Source organism: Mytilus galloprovincialis, chromosome 6, assembly GCF_965363235.1.
Source record: "Mytilus galloprovincialis chromosome 6, xbMytGall1.hap1.1, whole genome shotgun sequence".
NCBI lineage: Eukaryota > Metazoa > Mollusca > Bivalvia > Mytilida > Mytilidae > Mytilus > Mytilus galloprovincialis.
This window is the reverse complement of record NC_134843.1, coordinates 18,758,523-18,786,353: the sequence shown is the minus strand read 5'-3', so window position 1 is coordinate 18,786,353 and position 27,831 is coordinate 18,758,523. Positions and strand designations below refer to the sequence as shown.

General features: G+C 31.6%; 1 protein-coding gene across 1 annotated transcript; it reads right to left on the bottom strand.

Annotated features, from left to right (window-relative positions):
* Positions 1-913: 913 nt before the first annotated feature.
* Positions 914-27,552, bottom strand: LOC143079125 (uncharacterized). Its single transcript, XM_076254319.1, has 17 exons — positions 27,348-27,552; positions 25,083-25,168; positions 24,371-24,487; positions 23,249-23,488; positions 21,396-21,516; positions 19,418-19,528; positions 17,005-18,402; positions 14,923-15,158; positions 13,086-13,556; positions 12,144-12,327; positions 11,579-11,774; positions 10,130-10,266; positions 8,881-9,748; positions 8,304-8,494; positions 6,213-6,344; positions 5,291-5,367; positions 914-4,233 (listed from the first exon to the last, which is right to left on the bottom strand). Exons 1-17 carry the CDS (start codon positions 27,463-27,465, stop codon positions 3,532-3,534), a joined length of 5,385 nt encoding a protein of 1,794 aa, XP_076110434.1. The 5' UTR covers positions 27,466-27,552; the 3' UTR covers positions 914-3,531.
* Positions 27,553-27,831: the final 279 nt, after the last annotated feature.

The window sequence follows — 27,831 nt, the reverse complement described above, 5'->3', positions numbered from 1 at the left end:
TTGGTCAAATTTTATAAAATCATTATTGATGACCTATTTGGGATGTAATTGACAAAACAATGTATGAAAAACTTAAAAAAAATAAAAAAAAATAAATGTTCCACATATAGGCATCAACTTGAAACTTTTTCATTTTAAAAATAATGGACTAAATAAATATTTAAGACCAAAAGGGGGCTCATACTTAAACTTCTCTTCTATGCACTTAATTTGTATATTTTAGTATATGTCAGTTTCCTATGAGAATTAATAATCAATTAATAATTACTCTTTACCTATCAAAGCCAGGAGCTTCAGTGGTAGACAGTTAGATTTGCTGTATACCTCCTTCTTTAGATTGTAAAATTGTAGTACACAATTGGTCAAATTCTTTGCTTAAATCTCTATGTTTTGAGACTACTGGCAATTGATATGGAAGACTGTTTATTTAATTAATGATTTATTGCACTCTAAAAACTTAAAATAATAATAAAAAAAAAAATTTTTAACCTCAGCTATATAAGGGGAGATAACTTATTGAAATCTTAAAAAAGAATAATTTGTTGAACTATTTTACTAATAGCAAGAAAACAAGTTTAGTGAAATATTTTTTCTTTTTAATATTTTATTAAAGAACAATATTACACCTATCTTCTTGTATTTTACATCAATAATCTCATATTTTTCTTTTATTCACTAAAAAGTATTTTTTCATGAATAAACAATGCTAAATTAGACAAAGTTTAAGTTTGAGTAAATTCTATCTGAGGAAATTTATAGTGTTGATCCACATCAATTTAGTCTACCACCTCTATGACTACTACTACAGGAGTTTTAAATGACCTTGAATTTTAATGTAATTTTCATCCATTTTAAGGGTAATAGGAGAAAAGGGACTAATGATGATCCTTTCTTAATTTTGTAGATTTTCCATTTCTTCATAATTTTTTGTTCATGAGACATACAAATTAATTTCAAAGCTAAAAAGCTAGACTTTCTTTAAATAATTTTAAAAGATGAAAGGTAAAAAGATGCTTACTTGTGTGATAATGAAAGTAAACTTGGTGGTGCATTTAATGTATTGCTAAGTATATTATTATAATGAGAATAATTTTATTGCCCTTGTAAGCCTATAACAGTATAAATACTGATTATGTAAAATGAATATAAAACCTATTACAATTTTGGCACTGTGGCACTGAAAGACGTTAACAATTCTTAGTATCACAGATAAACACAATATCACAGTCAAAAATAAGCTATATAAAGTAAAACCTGCATCCTTTACATTACTTAAAAAAATAAAATCTATATAACACATAATTAAGGGGGTGGGTTCGAATTGAGAGAGTTTCCTCCCTTGCCTCTAGTACAGTAAAAAAAATAATATAACCTATTTAAAGTTAATATACGGAACAAATTAACCTGCTTCCTCTACAATATACTAAGCAAAATCTCTTTAAAAAACTAAACACATAATCAAGGGGGTGGATTTGGGCAGGATTTCTCCCATATGACAACCCAATTTTGCTTTCTCCATCGCCTCTATACAGTCAAAAGTTGTAATATAAACTATATAAAATAACAAGACTACACCAGCCAAAATCTCTTTAAAAAGTTGTTCCCCTCATCGCACCATTTTCTACTTCCTCTACAATACTAGACATAATCTCTTTTAATCTCTTTTAAAATAAAATACACATAATTAAGGGAGTGAAATTGTGGAGGTGTTTTCCTTCACTCTGCCCCTTTTCACCTTTTATTATTTGTTCTTTTTTTTTACCACCCACATCTCCCTTCTTCTACCTATAAAATATATCTCTTGTATAAAAAATAACAAATGATCTTTATAATACATGTATATGAACTAGAGGCTCCATCAAGCCTAGATTATTTGCCTTGTAATAAGTAAATTTGTCCTTTTTTAATAAAAAAAAAGAATAATTAACTTGTTGCACATCAGTAATAAATCAAATATAAAAAAATATAATAGAACAATTAATTAACAAAAATATAAAATATTTATAATAAAACATATATACGCTAAAATATAAAGTTTTAATTACTAAACCAGTAAAATACATCAAATTAAAAACCATAAAGATCAAATGGAAAAAGAAAACATTGTATTTGCTGTCCTTGACTGGTGTACAGTGTACAAACTCTCAAATAATATTTATAAATATATATATATATATATATTTCAGACAAATACCAACCAAACAAACCCAATTTGTGAAATCAAACAAAAGCACAAAAAAAACCCCAACAACATCAAAACATACAAAATTCAAAAATATTATTTTTAGATTGTTTTCTACATAAAGCTTACAAAGCTATTTTGTTACATGATCTACTTTTAAGAAATATAAACGGAAGCTCAAAACAGTAATACATGGTTAGGCTGACACTGTAGGTGCATAACAATAACAATGCTGATTGTTAATAGAACATAAAAACGTAATGTCAACAGAAAACAGTAATTCGTGGTCAGGCTGATACTATAAGCATATAACAATGCTGGTTGTATATAAAAAACTGAATGTCAACAGGTTATATTACATATTTATTGCAAAAACAGCCAAGTAAATTTGTTATCAATAAGTAGCACAAAAAATAACATTGATCAGTAAAGTATCATTTCTTATATATATACATCATGTCAATGAGTCAACAGAACACCTTCACAGTTCAAGTTATCTAGGTTTTTCTCTCAGAATGATTTACAATCAGCTAGGGCTTGAGTCCACATCTATTGATAACTAAAGTCATCTTTTTTATTCAGTTTATATAACACTCAGTTAAAAGCTAAAGTTCACATTTATTGATAAATCATGTGATCTGCTTTTTTTCTCTCAGTTTGACTTAAACTCAATCAGCTAAAGCTTAAGTTCACTTTTATTTATAGCTCTAGGGTATCTGTTTCACACAGTTTGTTTCAAAAATATTTTTGCATTTAAAATGCTATGGTTAACGTATACAATAATGCTAAACACTAACAAACAATTTTACATAAATAGTAATTTTACAAGTTTAACTTATTCATACGCAATCAACATAACAGAAAACAGTATTAATTTAAAATATGTAAACAAAAAACAAACATAAATATATTACATTATAAAACCAAAAGAATTCTATAATTTACGTAAAGCTGTAAGATGGTTATCTCCCCTTTCATATATCTAATCTGAACTATTTTGCTTCATGCCATCTCTAAAAGAAGTTAGAATCAAGTAAGAAAGAGTTGTCCTCTAAGATCCATTAACATACAGAGTCAACAGACTGAAAGACAGGCAAAGTGATTCTTACAATTATTCTTGAAAACTTAACTTCAGATCAATAATAAAAAAACAACACTATATAAATTTCATATGTCACAAGTGCTTTCTGGATTCACCTTCATCAGGAAAGCTCAAGGTCATATATTTGAAAGCCAAGAATGTTTAAGAAGCGAAACAACTGAAAAGTTGTATCATAAGATCCAAAAAAGAAACCAAAATGAAAATATTTATAGTAGACTTCTAATTCAACCTTTGGACACTTTCGATATTACATGACTTGACAACCTATTCTTGTAGCCTCCCTTTGCCTCAGTTTCTGACTTGAGAATGATAAAGCCATTGCCTGAGCATCTACAAGTGTTGAGGTAATTGGCAAACGACGCTTTCCTTCAATCATACTGGACAACAATTTGTTTGACCTCAAAATGGCAACGTCTGCAATATCTTTTGGAACAAACACAACATTCTTAGCATCTTGTGACAGATCAAGAGCTTCTAACTGACAATCAGCTACAAAGGAAGATACTGTAACTCGTCTTCTCAAATCCCATAGTATTAGATGTTTGTCTGTTGATGAGGTCAAGATGTATCGTCCAGAATGATCAAATTTGACTGTGTTGACAAAATCATTGTGCTTTTTCAATTTAAAGCTTAATGTTCCTTGTGGTAAATTCCACACATAGATCGTTTTAAAACCACACGACACAATATACTTGCTATCTGGAGAGAAAGTAGCTGCAGTTACAGATGATTTGGTGTCTAACTTCATTGCATATTCTCCCGACATTTTAATGACACGGACAGCACCGTCTGGTGATATTGAGAAGGCATACTTATCATCAGGGCTGACATCGACACCTGAACATATGGTCATACATTCATCTGAGTGTTGTAATGCTAGATTCTTGTATTGAGTACCATCTCCTGGAACAGGTATGACAAATGGGAAAGCATCAATGTGAGACACAACCTGCAATATAAAACAGATATTCTTGATTTCGTTCCAGGTAGAAGATATTGAAACAATAAAAGAGGAATCAAAACTCAAAAATACATATAAAAGACAAGGTATACACAATCACAAACTGATTTTGGTACATGCATAGGAACAGTGAATCTTTAGGAAAAACAATCTCAATCAGTACTAAATAGAAAAGGGAAAGAATGTCCTGTTTCTATGTGATCTGTCATACCACCCAATGGTTAAACCTGGAAATGAATGAAATCTGCTTATGATCAAACTCTTTTAAAAGAATGTAAAGCAGTGTTTATAAGTAAATATGATCATCAGGGATGCTATGTAAAAATTAACCATAAAGTGATGAAAAATCTGAATATTAAACTTGACTCATATGCTACTGAAAAAAAGAAACTTCACTAGCCGTACTTGGAAAAAAAATATTTTGAGCCTAAATCACTTGTCTATGGTTTTGCATAAAACTTTGTACTCATTAAAGGTTTTCAAAAATCATAGCACTATTAAGTAGTAATTGTGTTTGGAGAAGTGCTATGTTGGAATTCATACACCGTAGTAACATATAACTTCCATTCAAGATATACTGTGATGTTTAACTAAAAATAAATTTCAGATAAAAATATCAAGGAAGCCGTCAAAATATAAAATCTTGGTTGGGAATTTTAAGGTTTCAAATTGTTTGTCACAATACATACACCTATAATATTTGATCTATTTGACCTGCCTTTGTTAACAATTTTTGGTAAGAATTCATCAAACTTCACCAGTTATTTGACAACAAAATGAATACCCATACATGAAACTTACATGATATTTACATTGCAATACTTTATGATCATTCAGTATTATACAGGATTCACCATAAAGAGATGATTTCTACTTTCAGCAAATTCATCATAATTACATGAAAAATAATTATATGATTTTTAACCAACAGAAATGAAATCTAAGATGCTATTTAAATACATTTTATTAATTATCTGGCATAATTTAAAACTGAAAAGATCATTTTATCTTCTAAATATTATGAATTAATTCTTACAACTCTTACCTTTGAACCAGTTGAGTTGATGGCCACTTCAGTGAGAGAATTAAAACATTTCTGCTGATATCCTTTTATCATTGAACCTATGAGAGATAAAATCAAAATTGATTTTTTATTTGAAGGTTAACTCCAAATACTGAATCAGTAAATAACAGAAAAATGACAACACCAAACAAATCAAAATATTGCTTTTAAAACTGTCTTATGACCATAAATAAAGCTTTTTTCAAAGTTTCATAAAATTCCATGGACAAAATTATTGATGATTGAAATAAACAGAGAGTGTGTCCTGGTGGAACACAGATAATGCATAACTTGCAATTCTTACATATATAAAGGGACATAACTCCAGAATGGTAAGAGTGATATCACATCCAAATTTGAACCTGATCTGTGTTTAGTGTGATAAGTATTGTGTACAAGTTTCATAAGAAATGAAAGTTGATACATCTATCTAGTCAAATTATTATTAGTCATCAATAATATCATATTCCAATTCCAAAAGCAGCTTTCTATATTTAAAAACTAAATGTGTCCAATTGACATGAATGGGCCAGTCTAAAAAATTTGCAATTTCAACAACACATGTGGAATGCATGATAGTATCCCGCTCTCAAGACAAACATGAGTTTAATGAAAAATTTCCTTGATCAATAAGTTGTTTGAATAACTGTGACTTTCAACACTTTATCAAAGTCCAATGTCCATAATTTCACCAAAATTAAGCAGAGCAAAATCAAACTTTTATTCAATCTGTAACATGTCATGGTTAACTCACATACCAAAAGACAGCCCGATATCTGAAGGTGTTCAAAAAAAATGTGTATAACTGTTTGTTGTGGAATGACAGAATAACTGAATGACACACAAGGATGAAAACATGTCTAAATTGTCTATTGATATCAAAGAAACATAAAAAACATCATACCATCTTTAATGTTGAATATTTTCCCTTCAGTTTCAAATGATAAAAATCCTTGTCTTCCAACCACCAATATACCATTGGCCTCAGCAGCAGAATGAACAGGAAATTCAACTGTCAGTCTCTGTTTTACTTCATCTGAAACAATTCAATAGTTGTTTTTGTCAATTTTAACCTAAATAGGCTTAATATAGCTCAACTTAATGAAAACTGCAAGAATTACAAGTACCTTTATCACAACAACCTTGAACTTTTCTCAGAAATTGACTTTTGAATAGGACATATTACTCAAATATATCAATTGAATTTGTGGGAGTTCAAAAAATTCTGTATGCAATGGAAAAACAATGCTGAGATATTTAAAGTTAATCCAATGCAGATTGCAGTAGATTTTTCTGACTTTTGACAAAAGAGCCTTTTCGGAATCTATGACCCAGTTGTTATAAAAAGGACACAAATTTGTATCTAATTAGAATTGTTTCTTTCAATTGTACTGCTATGAGAGTTAGTGGGAGTGTCCATAAACACTTCTAATCTTTCAAAAGTATTTTTTCTCATAAGAGGTTAAAACAAATGAGGGTAATCATTTCTAGGAACAAAATGAGAATTTGGATAAGCAGTGATACACACTTTTTATGTATTCGTCATAAAATGCACAATGAAAGGGATACCTGTAATCCTGCATATATATATAAATTTGGTAAATAACAATATCTGATAATCAATTTCTCGAAAAACAAAAATGTCCATATTAAACATTTTTTCCATATAATGCATTTCAATTTCTATAAGCAAGTTGAGGATACACTGGCTCTTCAGACAATGCAAGGCTTCAATGGCTTTCAATGCAAGGTGAGGCTCTTTTAGCCATCAGGCAAGTTGAACTAGCTTCAATGGTCATCCCGGCAAAATGAACTAGCTTCGATGGTGTTTCGGGCAAGGAGAATATCTTAACAGGTGTTAGGCTTAAATTAAAATATTGTTTGTTTGCCCTTTACCGACCGACCCTATCAATTCGTTCCGCCTGAAAATCTTTTATTTGTATTTACCAGCAAGATTTTATTTTATTTTATTTTTTCGTTCCTACCAAAAATCTTATATTTGTATTTCACGCTCAAAACTTTTTTACCGGAATCCTCGGGTTTTATCTTTACGTATAAGGTCCAGTCCGTTGGTATCACCTGAGCGTTTGACATGAACACTTGCATTTGAAGTTTCAAAGCATGTGTTTGAAATCGATGTTGAACGCTTTCTGAAATCATAATATGAAGTACGTTACTCTGTACCTTTTAACTTAAAGAGCAGGGTTCATTTACAAAAAAGTTCGTTTGATACAAAAGTATTTACGCGTGTACAAACTAATTTGTAAACGGATGTTGTATTCTATGTAGGGATGGCCTTTTGTGATCCGCATATCAGAATGATTATGTTAACGATGCCGCTAAATTATTTATATCTGACATGAACCAAAAGTGACAAAACCCTGTAAAGTGGAGAATATCTGGCAGTAAAATCGCCAAGTTTTCCATACAGATCATTTATAAATGTGATGCAAAATACGTGACAATTGAGTTTTAAGTCTTATAGCATTTTTATTGAAAAAAAAGGCACACACGAAATTTGTAACACTCTAGGGACTTTTTCTACTACATTGTAGTAATTTATGTCTGCCCGGACATTATCTTACCAGTACAAAGTTATCTCTTATATATTTTTTTTTCAAAACTAATAGTCCCAGCGGAAAACTTATTTGCAAAATGAAACGGACAAAAAAATGACATTATGCAGATTTTGTATCTATAAAATAAAATATTTTACCTACCTGCCTACCCATGACAAATAATATACCGAGCCAATTTATTTTTTTGGGGAAAAAAATAAAATATTTTACCTACCTACCTACCCTGTTTCAAAACATAGGGTCGGAAAAGGGCAAACAAACAATATTTTAATTTAGGCCTTATAGGCAACCAGCTTCAATAGCCCTCCAGGCAAGCAGAACTAGCTAGAACAGCCATTCTAGCAAGTTGTCCTCCAGTTGACATGACCAAGTAACTGGACACATTATGTTTAAAGAATAGTGATTCCAGTACTTACATGTTCTAGAATTTAGAATTATTATGTCATCCTCTGTCTCTGGGATCAGAATAATCTCTTTACCACTTTTTGATGTTAGCAACATTTTGATGCTTTTCTGATAATCTTGCTCATGTATACATTCACCAGTGCTTAAATCCTTCACAGTAAAGTGTCCATTGGACTTGCCTAAGAATACTGTCTTACTGTCACTGAAAAGAAAAAAAATATACAGTTCCCTGTGTAAATAAAGCAAATATGCAGCTTTGCCTAACACTTCGATTTTTTTTTTGACAAACATGGCTATTTTTGTTTTGTCTGTAATTACTCTTTATGAATTTACCTTGCAGTTTGGTATTTGTGATAAAACTTTTGTAATATAGCACTCATGTTTGATGGTAGATAAGTTGTACCTTTTATATCAAATATTTGTTTCTCTGGAAGCAACTTAATTTATACATTTTTGGTCTGGTGTGTCTGACCTGTCCTAAGACAGAAACCTCTGGCCTTTGTAAGTCTTGTATTGTTATGTTTCAAGAAGCATCTACACATTGCTACTAAAGAAAGATGATCTTTAAGTTTGAGTAAGAAATCTTACCAACTGATCTTCACAGCATTGGTTGAACAAACTTGTTTTTGACTGTTGTAATCTTCAATGGCTCTTTCTGAATCAAACATATCATCTTGTTTCAAGTATTTGGCATGGAAGTCAGTGATAACTTTTTCAAAGTTCCAAACTCTGATGGTACAGTCTTGGGATGCTGAGTATAAAGTATTCTCATCCGTCGTTAAAAGCAGCTGGTTTATTTCCTTACTATGACCCTTCAATGACAGAAAAGGCACAACTTCTTGCAATGGACTCGCAATATTGCCACAATAAAATATTGTTATATCATTAATTTTCACATTTGAAGGAGTGGTCACAGCAAATATGTTATCTGATCCAAACAACTGCATACAGGCCACCCCATCATCGCCACAATGATCTTGTGGACATTCAGACACTAATTTTCCATTCTCACAATCATGAATAAACCATCTTTTATCTGTGACAATTGCTGTATATTTGTGTGATGGGTGATGCGAGATGAATTTTGGAGGAGATTTCTGTGAATGACATATGGCATGAAGTTCTTTACTGTTTTCAAGGTCAAACATGCAAATGCTGTTGTGTCTTCCAACTCCAATACCTTTGTAGAAAAGTATGTTGTTTTCTGTAATATGAGCAATGGTAGGATGAGTTGGTATAGATATCGTGTCACTGGATTCTGCTTTATCTGTGTATAATATTTCAAGGGTTTCAGATGATAAAACAAATACACATAGTGTAAAAAATACTACAAGATATCTGCTATCAGTGGACAGCAGTAAATGTTGAACTTTTTTACCTCCATCCAATTCCAGAGATTTAATAACAGACAAAGCAACCATGTTTTCTCCTATTATACATACATTGACCTTGTTCACTGAAAAAAAAGGAACATATCTAAGTACACAATTAAATTCATGACTTTAAAAAGAACATAAAAAATACAAAACCCTCCCCCCAAAATAAAAATAATGTCACTATTTTAGAGATAATCAAATTTCATTACAGTTTATGCTGGCTAATAAATAATCATGAATCAATGGAGGATTTCAAATCACTAACTTGAAAGTGAAGCATTCATGATTACTTTTCATCTTCAAACATTATGCTTATCAGCCTTTTTAATGCAACACAAATTAGGATAGTAACTAAACAAACAAAAAAAGAATCAAAGTGTATTTACAATATTTATAGCTGATCAAAATATAGCACGAAGATGTGCAACCCTTTTATTGCATTACTGTATTATATATCTTACTAGTAGAGTACACCACATATTTATCAGATGCAGTTATACATTGGGTCTGGTCAGATATATTGACTTCAGCAAGTGTATCAGACCTAAGTAACTTGTCATAATGTCCATCCTTCTCTGAGTGTCTAAGAATTATGAATCTGTAACAGAAAATTAAATTTACAGATGATTTTTTGCTACTCTAATTCAGAAACTATTGAGATGTTTTAATTATTGCGAAAAATGCAACAGGGTTAACTTATAATCACAATAATTTGAACTCGCATTTTGAAATATTATACAGCGGATTCGATTGAGTGTGTAGCCAAAAGTAATATCTTTGGTTAGCTTGCTTGTTAGCTGAACCGTGAAGTCATTGTTAGGTTAGGTAAACTACCCTCCTGTAAGAGTAGACTAGTCCAACAGATAACCAATCTATCTGTTTGTTGGACTAGGCTTCTTTAAAGGGAGGGTAGTATACCTGACCTAATAATGAATTCACAGTTCAGCTAACAAGCAAGCTAACCAAAGATATGACCTTTGGCTACACACTCAATGAAATCGGCTGTAAATGAATTAAACAGGATATTTTTCAATATCACAAAAATTAAAATAGCATTTTACCGTAGTCTAAAAAGACAAAATCCCAATATTAAATGCACGCAATTATTTCTGAATTGACAATATTATAACAAATGAGTGCAAGCTTATACATGATTGTATGTTCAGCACTACTTTCAAAACATTGATTTCATTTCATTACCAGTGCTTCCAATATTTAGAGAAAAAATTACTTTAAAATAGACAAATCACCAGATTGATGGGTATTTAACATCAGGTTATGAAAACATCATACTATGTCACACATATGAACACTTGATTCATAATTTTTAGCATCCATGTGTTGTTGGACTGCTGTCTTGGTTACTTTTAGTCTCTTTCTGTTCATTGGTAAAATTATGGGAAAGAAGCCATAAATGAGTATGAAAACTAAGTTAATATGAAATTAAAGAAATCCCTCTATGTATTTAGTTTGCTTAAAAGTGGACTTACATGCAAAATTAAACTAAAGTTAGTAATGTGTAAAATACAAATCCCATCTAAAATAATCTGTTATCGCAGAGATATGGCTCGCTTATTTTGTAATTTCAATAATGCAAATGTTAAAATTAAATTATGCAACACTTTAACATGTAAGTTTTGCAAATATTCAAAGTCAATGAACCATGACTGAAGGTGCATAGCTAAAAAATCTCCATTGAAATGAGATGTGCCAATGCTAATACAACTGCATACCAAACACCATTGACTTATCATCAGTAGTTCCCTTTAAACAAACCTTTAACACAAACTAATACATGTAAACTGACACCGGAAACAGCATACCTATGTCTTGCTTTTTGACTCCGTCAAGTGAGACAACTAGAGATGACCTCAACTGACTAAACAATAAGTTTCTAGTTTTATCATTACCTGCTGTTACTTGGTTGATGAATAGATGTGGTATTTTTATGTTCCAACTTTTTGGAAAATGCTGTAGACCAATCATCATTTGTGTCAAATCTGGACAAATAGTCATGTGACCCATCTTTGAGAACCTCTACGACAGTTAACATGCCGTTGCTTTCATCAAGATAGACCATTTCACCATATTGTTTCCAAACATCAACTAAAATATTCAAATAAGATTGCTTTACAGAAAAAAGATGGAAAACGGCCAAATTATACTCAAATGTGTGGAGATATTGAATGGTGTTAACAAATTCTTGTCTAAAGAAATGTAGCCGTATGATAACAATGTTTCAAAGCATCAAGAAAACTGTCTGTTTTTTTCAAAAGGAACATGTTTTCTCACTTAAGCGTCTTGAACAGCTCAATGAACCTAGACATTCTACTCACATGAACATCTGCAAACATGGACCTTACAATGAAATTTTACCTTCTTTCAATTAGCTGAAGCAATAATGAAAATTGTTGGAGCTAAAAAAAATTCTTTCTAAAATTAATAAATTTTCATGATTACAAATGCTATTATTACCTCCTGTTGGCATCCATACTTGAGCCCTGATTAAAAAGTTCATGTAACCATCTGGAGAATTGAGACATTGATCCAAGGGAAGTAACAAGGCAATATTACAGCTATCTGACCATTCTTTTGTTTCTACTACAAGTTTCCTCAAACTAGAACTTCTATAAAATGATGAACCAAATTGCCCAAGAATCTGAAGAAAAAGAAGGAATTCTAGTGCTATAGAAAATTAAAAACAGATAATTTTTTTTCAAACCATAAAATATTAACCCAAAAAGATTTATAAGTTTTGAGCTAAAGTTTTATGTTTTCAAATTGAGATTCTCTTTATTATTAACAATTCTTCTGAAATATATATTCTAAAATATTGTATATATATATCTTAATTTTTGAATTTATATGTAATGGAGAATTATTCTTGGATGTTTACAGCTGCACTTTCAATTCTTTCATATCAAGATTGTTTTTCTGTAAAAATGATTTTTGAAAACACCTGATGAGGAGAGACAATCATGTCTGATACTATCCTCAATTTATTTAATCAACAATTTCTAGTACATGTAGTACATGTATATGGTTTTATATGACAATATATTGCTATTACAATTAAATAAAATTCTTTGTTATTACTAATATAAAGTTTGGGTTGGAGACCCTGTCATAATAATACATACTTTGCTAAGCATGGGCATATCCAGGATTTTTAAAAAAGGGTGAGTAAATGCCTAAATTTTGGAAGATTCCATGCATGTCAAAATATTTTTTTTTTTTACAAACAAGGGACTTAATGAGCCTCTGATACAAAGCTATTAAAGTGCTTAAATTGGACACATATCCAATTACAAAGCAGGGGTGGATCCAGCCATTTTAAAAAGGGTGGAAGGGGTGTGTGTTCCTAACCCAGAGTAAAGGGGGGGGGGGGGGTTCCGACTATATGCTCCCATTTATTACCTGTATTGCCAAATGAGAGTTATCTTTCCTGATATCTTCACTACCAGCAGATAACATCTGATGAACAGTTTTGATGTCATTATATATCACAGTGTTATCAATATCCCCTGCTGTGTCCATTTCAGCCAGCGCCATTTTCAAATCTTCAACCATACTTGAAACAGAAACGAACTTACACTTGGCATATAGCCACTTAAAACTACAGGCTATGTCATCATGGAAACATTTAAACATGTGACATTTGATCAGATGGTCGGGTAATTCTATCAGCTTTCTCACATTACATTGGGAAGGACTGAAGTAAAGAGGTTGGTCTGGAACCCCACGTTTTGATGATGAATAGCAAACTTTCCTTTTCTGTGTGATTTTAAGAGGCTTGGGTTTGTTGAACCATGTTCCACTAAAGTATTCCACCAGGGTCATATGAAGACTTGCTTCATCTTTGTTCTTCATGTATCTTTTCTTTGAGATCTAGAAAATAAAAGCATTGCAAATCCTTGATCACAAAGTTTACTTCTTTAAACATAAAAAATGTTATGAAAGTACATGTATATATTGTACATGTTCCGGACCATATGAGTATTTGGACCATACGCGTATGGTCATGACCATATGGGTATACACTCATATGGTCTGGGTAATTAACACTCTGTTACAGTTTACTTTTAATACTTCTAAACTCTTCATATGGTATGACCAATCATTAAAAAGACGCTAGTATCATATAGGTTATTTTATTATTATATAATAATAAAACGATTAGCTAAATAAAAATAAGAATCTTCACAAAGTTAATTTTACTTACTTGTCAAAACTATAATAAAAAAATAAATTCCAAAAATTTCGTAATGAACTGTTACACAAAAAGTCACTGGAAAGTAACAGTTTATTTAAGTTATCTTGTGAGTATGGTGTATTGCAGTCATCATACGATATTTGAGATCTAGAGCTTCTTAAAAATACCGTCGACATATCGGATTGGCCCAAGACCTCAGTATCACCGCAGCTACAAAAAGGCTAGCTTTTCACTCGCAAACAAAAGTTGTAAATGAAAAGGATCAAGCACAACCAAGACTTGCAAATGCAAAACAGCTATGATACCAGTTGGAAGTAAATGTCACCCCAAGTCTACATGCAAGAATGTAATTAGCGATATAAACTAACTATGGCATCAATATTTAATTTTTAAGTAGTATTTGAATTATAAAAATAATACATTGTCATGTAACCATCATTGTTTTTTAAGATTAAGTTTTTGTATTATTGAAACTTGTATAATGAATTAAAAAAAAAAACATACCTATATGGTCCGGCCCGTTAATAACCAAACGAGTGTTATACTCATATGGTCCGACCATACGCGTATGGTCCATATGAGTATACGCATATGGTCCAAATACTCATATGGTCCGGAACATATATTCAAATTCAATTTCACTGTGAAAAGGAGTAGTTAGTTTTTAAAGGTTATCTGATTGGATGTTTTCCAAAAGTTCATCACATGACAACAAGTTTTAAAACAGTAAAGAACAAAATAAACAAAAGATTTTAAAAAAAATAATTAAATTTATGAAAAATTTGCATAATGTATGTCAGGATGATAATACTGGCAAATCTTGTGTTCAGGCTGCTTTGCCCTTATAAAGCTATGACAAGAAAATCCCTACAGCAAGTGTTATGATTGGATTTCATATATTATCTATGTAGCACTGTTTTAAAACTGCTTCTTTTCTGGAGCTTTGCTCTATCTGTTAAGATTGAACTAGTTTTCATCCAAGGAAAACTAATTTGCATGGCTATTTGTGATTTTTAGCGCATAGAGTCTAATATGACTGACCTCCTCAAACTGTCTATGGTACCATTTGATGACATTCTTTCCTCCAGATTTCAGTGGTAACATATATTCCTTGGTATCTTTGATGAGTTGAGACATTAGAGATGATGGGATCCGTATATTGTCAGGGTCAGGAGGTAAGTGTGATAGATAGATGTTCTGTAGAGTCTCGTCATCCAATGATAATATATCTTCTAACTCAGCATGACTCAAACCCTCCTTACTAGCACTTAAAAAGACTAAAATATAAACAAATATATTTCAGTAAGCATGATTTGCCTTTATCTTAAAAAACATCATTGTCTGAAAAATTAAATTAACCAAATTTATTTATTTTCAGCATCAAACAGTAAAATCAATTGCAAAAACAGTTGACTATCAAATAAAATCTGCATTTTTGGTGCTTAATTTTTTTCTTTGTTGGGGTTTCAATGACTGTTGTTTTATGTCTTTTCTTTTTTTTTTTGTGCTGTCTGCCTTATTTCAACTTATGATTTGTAATTGCCTTCTTAATATTTTTGCTTACTTTATTATATTTTAGTATAAATATACTGTGGATCCATTTATTTTCGTGGGAATTAATTTTTGGGAAAACTTTTTTCATGGATATTTGATTTCCTGGTTTTGCCAATCTTTGCATACTAAGCCCTTAGAAAATCTGTAATTTAGTGAACTTTTTTATTCATCACCAACGAAAAATAAATAATCCACAGTATGCTTTTTTTAGAGTCCTGTCATAGACATCAGCCATGAGCTACAAGCATAAGCAAACCTAAATAAATAACTCTCTAAATGTTTAAATAATCAATTTATGAAGTCAAGGTCAGGGCCGTAACTAGCCTGTTTTAATAGTGAGGCAAAATTTTGTTGGCGAGAGGTCTGGGGGCCGCTTAAGGCCCCCAGAAGCTCTGAGAAAAATAACGCGAAATCGTGCATTCTGAGCGTTTCCCAGACGCTTTCTTGCATTGAAACGGTTTAATTAATTTTTAGCTATTTTTTTTCAACAATATTCTGGTCCCAAAGCAAAAACATAGATTCATTGTAATTTAAGACTTTAAGGTTTCTAAAGAAAACATTAAGAGACCGATATGTACGATAAAGCAAAATTCGCAATTCTCATAATTATTACTATACCGGATCTATCTGTCTGTTCTTGTCTTGTATTGTGCTTAGACTTTTGTGATTTTTTTATTACAAGATTTAAATATAGTGACAGTTCAGTATTATACTTTAAGTACTAGTACTGCTTAAGTCCACACGAGGGACAATCTTCATCTTGTTTTACGGTATTAATGATTCTTTTAAAGTATTGTTGTTGAAGACCCTCCAGCAACTATCAAGATGGAGAACAGGAACAAAAACTTTGACCATTGATCATTTGTATCTTTTCTATGCATTGAGTTTGTGTACGATTAGGTCCTGTGAATGTGTACTCCATATTTCTTTATTTTCTGTTAAAGGGTTTCAACACGACTTAATGCAAGTTTAACCCTTCAATGTAAAAGGTCATATATGGCAATACCTTGTTGGGTTTTTTTTTTCAAATTATTTATTAATTCAAACCATGTCAGCTATCTAGTTTTATTTACAAAAAAAAAAAAACCTGTTGTGTATTCTTTGATATAAATTTTAATTATCCATGCAGAAAGAACCATTGTTTTGTGTCTGGAGAAGCATTGTATATTCTTAAAATATTTTCTCGAACAATGTCTGGACATCGGTGTACATGCAGCATTGCAAAATCACTTTCACAAATGAAAATCAACACTCAGGCTATAGTCATAAAGTAGGACAATAAATGAACAAAAGACACACCCGGGACACAGAAGTACAACAATAGACCATCAACTCTGAAAACTAAAAGGAAAATAGAAACATGGATAACGAAAAACATCCAGGGGACACCTGAGAGTGAAGAGAACTTGCTTCTTGCAAGACACTTTCCGTGAAAACAATTTGATATGAAGACAATCTTTTGTTTCATTTTTTTTTTTTTAAATTTCTAACATGAGGCATTTGCCTCATTTGCCTCAATGTAGTTACGGCCCTGAAGGTAAAATTTTAAAAATAAGCATACAATCTTACCAAAACATTTTTCAACAACAACTGTACCATACTTCTTCTCTAGTTCATCAAAGAATAGATTTATAGCTGCCTGCAGAGTAGGCCCAACCTTAAAGTCTTGGACATCTGTAAAGGATCTCCACTGGAGAGCTCTGACTGTCAAAATTTTTAAATACAAAGGTTTCCCACATTTTCCAAACAATTGTAGGATATGACGTTTCTGGGGCTTTGTCACTCGTCTATTCTTCTGCTGACATATTTTCGTAATAACTGAATCAGCAGCATCTAATGGCAGAATTGGAACTTCAATGAATTGCAGCTGAAAAGGGAATCTGTTTTGGATATTTTGAAGACATTCATTTGCTTTTGGCATCATAGACACAACAAGATGGATGTTTTTAGGCAGCTTAAGTGGAAGCCAGTTCATGAGATAAGCATGGTCATGACTGGATAACTGGTTAATCGAATCAAGCATGATAACTAATTTCTGTGAACTTTCAAATCTATTGAGCAATGATTCAAAGAATAATGTGACATACATGAAATCCCCATGGAGGTCGAGGAATGATGGCAGTGCTATGTTACTGATTTTACATATTTGTCTGATAATGCTACACAAGACACCACGTAATGTGGAAGATCCAACGGAAGAACCGAGAAACCTAATTATAGTAGAACACCCTGGGAACAATGACTTTGATAACTCAGCTACTTTTGCCATTATTGCTGTCTTGCCAGAGCCAGATTCTCCATACAATATTACAGGACGACAATACTCCATCAGGTCACATGACTTTATAAGTTCTAATTTTTGGTTCTTCTCTGGATCAGAATCTTCATCCATATCTATATCTCCGTATGTATATATAACACCCTTATCCTTACATTCCGCAGCACTTTCTTTCATTCCTTCTTTAACAGTTACGAAATATTCATCTTCTTTGCTTTTTACCTCCAGACAATTGTTGTTTTTATTATTTTCATTTTGAATCGACTTTTCATCATCTTCGTTACCATGACAATAGCTCATTCTTTCCCTTATTTCTTCTAAAATTTCTTCTCGTCCACAGAATTTTTTTATTTCCTTCTGCCCAAACAACAAATGATGAAGTATTTCCTCCACTAGCAAATCATCTTCATTTGAACTAGTATGTTTCATTGTATTATCTATCATGTTTATAATGGTACGTTCAAAATGCTTATCAAGATTAATGAGGTACGTCTTGTGATCCTCATTGTTAGGGTCTATACCATTGCGTGTCCAATACAAAATGTCTTTTCTCATCATATTTGGATGAAGAACTGATTTTACTTTCTTTTTAAGGTTTTCCCTCATTATTTTAGCTTCTAGATCTATTTTGTTGCTGACTTCCATTTGACCAGGATACATATCTTTTTTCTCTAGATCCGTAAATTTTCCTGAAAGAGACATGACATAAAATGATGACCTCAAGTCTCACTAACTCATCAATTGTTGTTAATTGTTGCACTAATTTTTATAATTTTGTTTAAAAGCATTGATTTCTTATTTATAGGTTGCACTTTGGAAATACAGCTGTTTCTCAAACCATACCTCTTTTTGGGAGATATAAAATATTCATAAACATGTTAATTTGTTAACGTACATGTTCCTAGATATGCTCTCTATGTTTCATCTCAAAGAGACATTATTGGGACTGTTACCCGTATAAAACATACAATTGGGTGCAAAATGAATTCTGAAATAGGCAAAAAGTATAGGTTGGGGTAGTACATAATTTTAGTATAAGTTTAAACTCTGACAAGTTCAGGGCATATAAATGGTGAAAATATGCAACCCAGCCCTGTTTTGACCTTTGAATAAAATAGTAATGCATATCAACTTTCCATTCCTGGATATATTTTTTTCACGAAACTTCATAGTAAAAGTGTCAAAGTTTAAGCCGCAAAGGGAATCCTTTGGGAAATTGCAGAAATCTATATATATCTTTTTTACATATTTCTTTAAGTATGGTGTTGAATTTCCAATAAATGTACTTTGGATTAAGCATTTAAGTATGAACCTAGATGTTTGAAGCATATATATGTTATACCAGGGTACTTTAATACAAGGGGGTATGATTGGGGAACCCCACTTCATGTATGAAGCAAAAATATATTTTTGTCAAAATAACATTAAGGATAATTATTTAACTTCATGTAATCAGAATGGTACCTACAAAATGAGATTGACAAAAGACGATGAATAATTAAGGCTCATTTGCCACTTAAAGTTGTAAAAAATAGATGTTTGAAGCTTGACCAAAAAGGCAATCTTACTTTTATGGCGTGTTCGCTATAAAAATAAGGTTAAATGGTTATAAGCTTTTGTAGGTACTACTAGCACCATAAAAACTTTTTACTCCTCTGACATTATGAACTAAAGAATGTCAATACATCTATACTGTTAACATACCTGCTATTTCATCATCTTTATTTAAATCTCCAAATGTTCTGAAATGTACCAAGACCCTGTTTCTGGTATTATCACTTTTTATAATTCCTGCCAATGCTTCTGCCTCCAAAACTGAATAAAAACAGCAAAGACAAAATGTTTATTATATATCAAAGAATGTTATGAAAAAAAGACATATTAGCTTCTGCAAGAATAGTATCTGAAAAAAATGTTAGAATTTTATATCATATTTCTATATTTTACTGATGAATGGACATTTTGAGGTCAACATTACGCTTAAACACTGAATAATGTTTCAATTACAAGGAAGGCACTGTGTTCTATGAAATACTTTACAATTTTTTTTTTATGCTGAAATAGTCTAGACTGTATTCAAATGTTAACTGTAAAAAAAAACTCAGTACGTACATCTATCAGTAAAATACTTTAAACAATGAAGGTAAATACATCTTTCATCATTATATATGTACTTCCCAGTGTAAAAACTATCCATTTACCAGTAGTTGGTTTTCCCGTAGATATGAATGGTTTTACACTAGTAATTTTTGGGGCCCTTTACAGCTTGCTGTTTGGTGTGAGTCAAGGCTCCTTGTTGAAGACCATCTTTTTACCTATAATGGACTAATGGTTTACACTTACAAATTGTGACTTGGATAGAGAGTTGTCTCTTTGGCACTAATACCACATCTTCTTATATCTATAAACTGAAAAGTAAATCCTTGAGTGCTTATAAGTGTCATGGATTAGTCGTTATTCTTTCACAGACTGTAACTAAGGTTACTTTTGTAACATCAACATTATATACAATGAGAACTGTTCACATGTTGTTTTTTTAACTACCATACCCATTCAAGATATATAAAAAAGGGGGTGAGCAAATAAAATTGGGATATAACTGAAACAATGAACAATTCATGTCCCATTGTTAAATACTATATGTTTTTAAGTTGTTATATTGAATTCTAAAAACAGAACAAAAATATAAAATGGTATAAATTATTCATCAAATTTGGCTATTTTCAATCTTATAATATTTCATTTAAACATATATGTGGATTGAGAAACAAGTTTTTCAACTTATATTAATCCCTTTCCACTTTGCGTGTGCGAGTGCTGCCTTGTAGCGGCATTAGCCTGCTCTTTTTCGAAATCTACAAGGGTGTCTTTAACCTGCAAGAGATATGGCTCTTTCTTAATACGAGTTAGCCATTTATCGTCCCCACCCAACGGACTATAATCATTTCCTCAAGACCATACTCACAAATGGTGTCAAGGGAGAGCCAAAAATTCAGTCCCTGAAATTTTCACCCCGGTCGGGAATCGAACCAGGAACCTTTGTGTTAGTAGTCTGATGCACTATAACCACTACACCATGGTTCTCTTAATAAAATGTTAATCTTATAATATTGGTTTAGTGGTAAAAAAAAATAAACTTAACTTCACATTTTTTAAGCTAATTTTTCTAGATAAAAACTACAATAACCTAATGTTCTATTTCATTGTTTTTCTATGACCTCCTTTCCATTTATAACAAATGTCAAAATCACAAAAATTAAGATACAATGTGAAACTGTATGAACTCCCCTTAAATGCACATGGGAATTCCCTATATGTCAGGATAGTTTTTTGGTACTAATTTATTAGTCAATAACAAAGGAATACAACAACTAGCAAAAATAATTAAACATAAATCAGCCAGCTCAAGCATATATTTGTTCCTTGTAACAGAATTTCTCCGAAACTGTGTTATAAACAATGCTATTATACCTGTCCCTTTTGGAAACATAGAAATGTTTTATACCATTATAATTCTATCAGGTGAAAACCATACCGGTATTCCATATATCTTCTGGTTGAAACAAAAATTCAATGAATAACATGGAAATTATGAAAATGTAATACTAATGAACTTCAGATTAAAACTTTAAACTATTCAAAAATAACTAATGTGCATATTGAATAAATAAAGTAGATATACCTGAGTAAAAGTACTTTAAATGTTGGTCTTTTGAAATCCGATTCTCCTCTAAAGCCTTGTCAGCACTGCCTCGTAAACATGTCATCAATTTTTCACTAACTTTATCCCATTCTTTGCGATCCTTAAAAAGAGAATAAAGTGATAATTGATCAAGTGATTATCTCCCTTCAGCATGTAGAACATAGATTATATTACTCTTTGGACATAGATTACTGTGAAAGTACGTTTATTCATGGGGAACCAATTTTTGTGGTTTTCATGGACGACTTTATCCACAAAATTAAGTGTCCAAAGAAATATAACAATTGTTATCCAAATCAAGACATGGAATGGAAAGATCCCCATTTAGGTTTGACTACGGATATGATATAGAATACATTGAATATAGGCTAATCTTATACTACTATAATAGTAGTCTCAGGGCAAATGCACTATGAACTACAACTGCAGGCAGTTTTATACTAATTTAATCTTTAAAAACCTAAATTGTACAAGTTTTGATTTTTAAAGAAAGTCAGATTTCCGGTGATGATCTGCTATGATGAAGTGTTCACTTCATATCCTCATAATTCTTGTAAAGGAAATAATAATTTCCTGCTGGGCTTGCTTTTGATAAGAATTTATTTTACAATTCAAAGTACATTTATATCATTTGTTAATGTTACTGTTTTCTCTGTGACATGTTAAGGCCTCTGATGGTCTTTAATCTGTTGATCACTTGATCTCGGGTTAATCATGATTTACACAGGTCCAACAATTTAAATGTTTACTTTGTAATTTTTTTCAATTACGACAATTTGTAATCTTTGTTTCTAAGGGCTTCAATTCTTGACTCTTTTTTTTTTTTATATAAAACTAAAATCCACAAATTTAAAAAAACCCAGGAACATGTAACTCTTGATCAAACCACGAAAATTGGTATCCACGAATTAAAGTACTGTCACTGTATATTACTGCAATGATATCTTCACAAAGTGTTTACCAATCTTTTATAAATTTCGACAATTTTAAATTCCATTATAATATTTTAAGCCCCTTAAATTTAGGTTAAGAATAAAATTAAGAATTGAAATTGGGAACATGTCAAAGAGATTGCAATATGACCAAAGAGCAGAAAACAGACGAAGCCCTCCAATGGGTCTTCAATGCACAAGACAATCCTGCACCCTGAGGTGAGCCTCAGCTGGCCCCTCAATAGAAATGTGTACCAAGCCCAAACGCTCCTGACTTGAGACAGGCACAAAAAATGTTTTAACTTTAATTGTTATTAGATACAAGACGATGAGTGCCAATGAGATTAAGCCACTTTTGGAGAAAAAAAAATGTTAGCAAGATATATCATATTACAAGAGTTCCAAATGGTGAAGTTGAAATCATCCCTTCGTAAATTTTACGGACGCCATCACGAGTTGGTTGACCGTTATGGAATAACCGTTTCACAAATGATATCGGATATGTTCCTTTCGTCGTAACTACAATCCCCTTCCCTTTCATGAATATGACCTACCGAATTAGACTATTTACCGGATTTGTAATCACTTAAGCAACACGATGGGTGCCACATGTGGAGCAGGATCTGCTTACCCTTCCGGAGCACCTGAGATCACCCCTAGTTTTTGGTGGGGTTCGTGTTGTTTATTCTTTAGTTTTCTATGTTGTGTCGTGTGTACTATTGTTTTTCTGTTTGTTTTTTTTATTTTTAGCCATGGCGTTGTCAGTTTGTTTTAGATTTATGAGTTTGACTGTCCCTTTGGTATCTTTCGTCCCTCTTTTACACATGCGCCAAAATAGCAAATATTTTTTTATGATAAATTTAAAGCAACTTGTTGAGAAACATTATAACAGAAGATTACCTTATCTCTAAGAGACTGGGAGGATTTCCCAGGATCCTCGTTGTTATAGTTAGGAAGGATATCTATGATTGGTTGAAGGCAGAAAACAGCAGGTTCGGCATTATCATCCCTTTGGTACCATTTACTCAGCAAGATTGTATCATAATCAAGCTTTGCTGCTATACGGTATAAGGTTTTGTATTCTGTAGCTTCAATCTTGCTTGGTAATGAACGAAGCCCATACTTGTCACCAAGAAAGAACTAAAATACAATAATTCTAATTAATATAAATAAAACTGTTTTTTACTCTGTATATGAATTTTTCCATACTATAAAGAGAGTTGATTTAATCAAAGCCATGTGATGACTTCTTCCTGTCTTTTTACCAAATATTTGTTGGGTTGCTGTCTTACTAAAACATTTGACATCTCCATTTGTTTAAATCCCACAAACCTATTTCCTCATTAAGTATTTAAATGTCATGATTTCCATTGTTGTTATTCCTATATGGATTTTCCGGATAGAAGGTTACCGTTCATAAGGAAGTTATTGAACCCAGAAAAATGATAGTTGAGTTGAAGTAATCACATCAAATGATGATATGTTCTACTTGTCTTAAACCACAGTCCCCTCCTCCTCTCCATCATTGTGACTTCATGGATTCTGATTAAAAATGTATCATATAACTAAATGTTTACTTGTCATCAACAACACAATTGATGCCAATACATAAGCTGAAACATCTCACCCTTTCAGGAGCACATTAGTTCATTCTCAGTTTTAGGTGTTTTTTGGACTGTTGTCTTTTTTACTTAATTTTGGTGTGGTGTTGTATGCCTTTGCTTTGCCTTAATGTTTTTGTTTGCCCCTATGATCATCATCTTATCAGGGTTTTCAATTACTTCTTAAGTACAATGTAGCAGTTTCAAACTGTTCAAGAAGGTATAAACTTGTCTGTTTAATACAAATAAAATTTGGTTTACAGTTTATTAAAGAAGGTGGCTTCTATGGCAGATCAGCAGGTGAAAAAACTGCCTTTTTTAAAAATCCATGAGCATATACAGCTGAAAATACTTTTGGTCTATAACATGTATGGTGCTTACTTTTTTGGCGTTTTTTTTATATTAATTTCTATTTACTTACCACAAAATATGGTCCTCTGGATGTTTTCTTACATACTTCCACTTCTTCTAAAATAAGATCTGTTGTACTATGATCTACCGATGCCTCGTCCTTCACTCCCAAACAATAGTCTACTACCTATAATAAAAATAACTGTTAATTCAGAAATTATTGCATGTTATGCATGTATTTATTATAATTGTAATTTTTAAAGAATGGACAAAAATGCGAGTTGTTTTATTATTGTGGTTTCAGGATAAACTGTGTTCAGATATATACACAATGCATGTATCAAATATCAGAATGTGAGTTCTTATTCTGGGATACTCTGTCGAATTATTCATAAAATCCTTGCAATAATTTCTGAATTTACAGTACTTCTAATGTCAGCATTATAACAATCAGAAGAGGTAATATGATTGCCATTGAAAAATACAATTTCAAAAACCAAAGAACAAGAATGTGAAATTTTGGAATTTAAGAGCTTATTTCTATAATGGAATTAATAAACTTTGCAAAAGTTTAGTATATAAGCTACAGTAAAGTCCAAGATCTGTGAACACTTGCTTGAATTCACTGCATGGAGATAATTTACAAAAGGTTACCATTGGACATCTGGGTAAGTGCATACCATAATAAAATGTATCAAACTGGTGTGTCGTAATAATAAATTAATTAAATGCCAAATGCTTCAAGAAAACTGAAGTATGAGAACATCAAACAATATACATACCTGAAAATCAAGACCTTTTTTAAAGCAGTACTCCCTTATTTTATGTACACTATGTTTCATCAGATAGTTTTTTTCCACAGTCATATCTAAAATCATAATTATGAATGATTAGTTACCATCTATCAAGATTTTAAAGTAGTTGGCTTCTGTAGCAGGTCATATCACATCTTCTTTTTTATATCTATTCATGTTGGGATTAAAGCAGTCCATTCATTTTTACTCAATTTATTGCATAACTCAACTCAAATCTTAGAATATGTTCTAATTTTTCAATTAAAAATAAAATATTTGCAGGATTATCAGTTTGATTATTTCCAGTGTTCTCCCCAGGATTTTTGGATAGCACCAGGGTAACGCGTGACGAAATGAATTTTACAGTATTTTGTGTCGCTTTGCGTCGCTTATTTTTTTTCTTGTTATTTTTTGTCATTACCTGTTTGCCTTTGTTTTGTTTACTGTGGAACTGTGTTGTAGGACTTTGGGTCAGAAAATTATTGGTAGAAAAAGTAAATTAATAAACAGTTTGTATACTTTAATATCTTTGAAGAATAAATAAAAGAAAGCACAATTAGTCTTTAAGCTAAAGTCACTTCTTATATTTTGATCAAGCCATTTTGTCCCGATACTTGTAGTTACACTACACATTCCCCATAACAATGAACTTTGAACAAGATTTTTGATACAGAACCTTCAGTAAATTAAAAGCTATTTTCCATAGTTTTAGATCTGATTCTTTTAGACAACAACAAATTTGTTTTTATGATTAATACTTTGTTACAGACATGGAGAGTACTTTTAAAGAGTTTTCTATTCACAAGGTTCATCCCTAGCTTTAGTCCTGCATGGGAATGTATTAGAGTTGTGGCAGTAGGCTTTTTAGACCTGTTACAGTCAAATAATTTTAACATTGTATAAATTACCCATTTATTATAATATGTCTGTGCATCAATAATGGTATGATTCTCAAAAATAATTTGCAAAACATTTTTGTTGGTATGTTCTAAGAATGTTTTCATCCTTAATGTAACATTCTAATATAATTTTGCATTCAATTTGTACTTTATTTTTATTTGCAATGAGAAATTATATGTGAGGAGCATTTATTTGTAATTAGCAAAATCAGGGGAAGTAACTCCACAATTAATTCCTAAAAGGCAAATTATTTTGACTTGAGACTGGCGTAATAGGGTTCATTAACAAATGTCTGCTTGTCCCTCACAAGTCTGTTATTTAAATTATGATCTCTTAATTAATTAAAACACAAAAGAATCCTGTACATCGATTAAATCCAATCATCAACAGATCAAGGTTAACCTCAACCGGTAAATCGATCACGTGGTGTAAACAATCATCTTGTCAATACTGGATTAAACTGGTAAGAACTGGTCAATTTTGATGTAAAGTTTAAGTCATCTGAAACTTTACCGATTTTAATACGATTTTTTTACCGAAAACTTTAGCACCACGGAAAAAAATTATACATCGCGGCAAGAACGATACCACCGCGGCAGAAAATTATACATCGCGGGCCCGTGGTCCTTTAAGGGCCTGGGGAGAACACTGATTTCCATCAAAGAATTCATTAAAATATATTCATGAGCTCAACTTCAAAATGATAAGTTATGAGAATTTCAATGATCTTTCCTTCTTTTATCTTGTCACTAAAGAATTAATATTTTTTTTTTTTTAAACTTCCATTTCCCAAAATAATGACAAATTTACATTTGTACATTGTACATGTTCAGTCTTTTTTGGAATCAGGTCTGACATTTAAAATCAATTTATCTCATAAGCAATAAAGTGTGAAAAACAGACAGAGCCCATATCTATCATTATTCCCCCTCACTGCTGTGGTTGATATGTGTGTATTGAATTTGTGACCTAAATGCTATTATTTGCAGAACAGTGCCTCTCCAAGTTCTAGTGATCCCTTAATGTATTATATCTGTAAGCAAAGATTTGTATAGTAAGACTATAAGCAAATATAATTTACATAATTATCTGAATTAGTGACGACTTATATCTTGTTTAACAGATCCACAGCAATACCACCAAAAATTGACTCAAACACCAGAAGTAATTAAGCAGTTTTAAAAATTCCCTCTCCTCTTCAAAGTTCAAGGGAGACAATTTGATCAGTCTCGATCAATTCATTGACAGTTTAAATACTAATTAGATTTAAATACTTGATAACTTTTTCAATGGGGTAATCATACAAATTTTCCAGATTTATTCAATCCATATACAATCCTAAAGACATTTTACCAGTAAATGTAGAACTGAAGAACACACAGACTGCAGTGTGTTCCTGCTTTGGTAGGTCATCAAAGCATCCATTTAAGATACGGTTTAGGGTTGCTTCATCCCCCATATTGATTGTCATTCAGGTCATTTACAGACTAAAGCCTAAGGCGATTATCTGTCCAGATTAAACATATTTAAATGCCCTTGATTGACTTTTTGTTTGGTGGTTTCCAATCAAGTGCTGTAAAATTAAAACCAAGCTCCATACTGAATCGATATAATTCCGGTCCATAATTCGCCTGTCGTTTTTTAAGTTGACTGAAGTGAAAAGTAAGTTGCGATTCTGTTACAATGTTGACTGCTGTACCCAAATTTTGACATCTAGTATATAATGTCTGTTTTTTGCTCACACATTTTGTCGATATAATGAGGAACATAATTATAGATCTATATAGATATGCTGTTAACTCCCAGGTATAAAAGAAGTTCTATGCTTATCGCTATT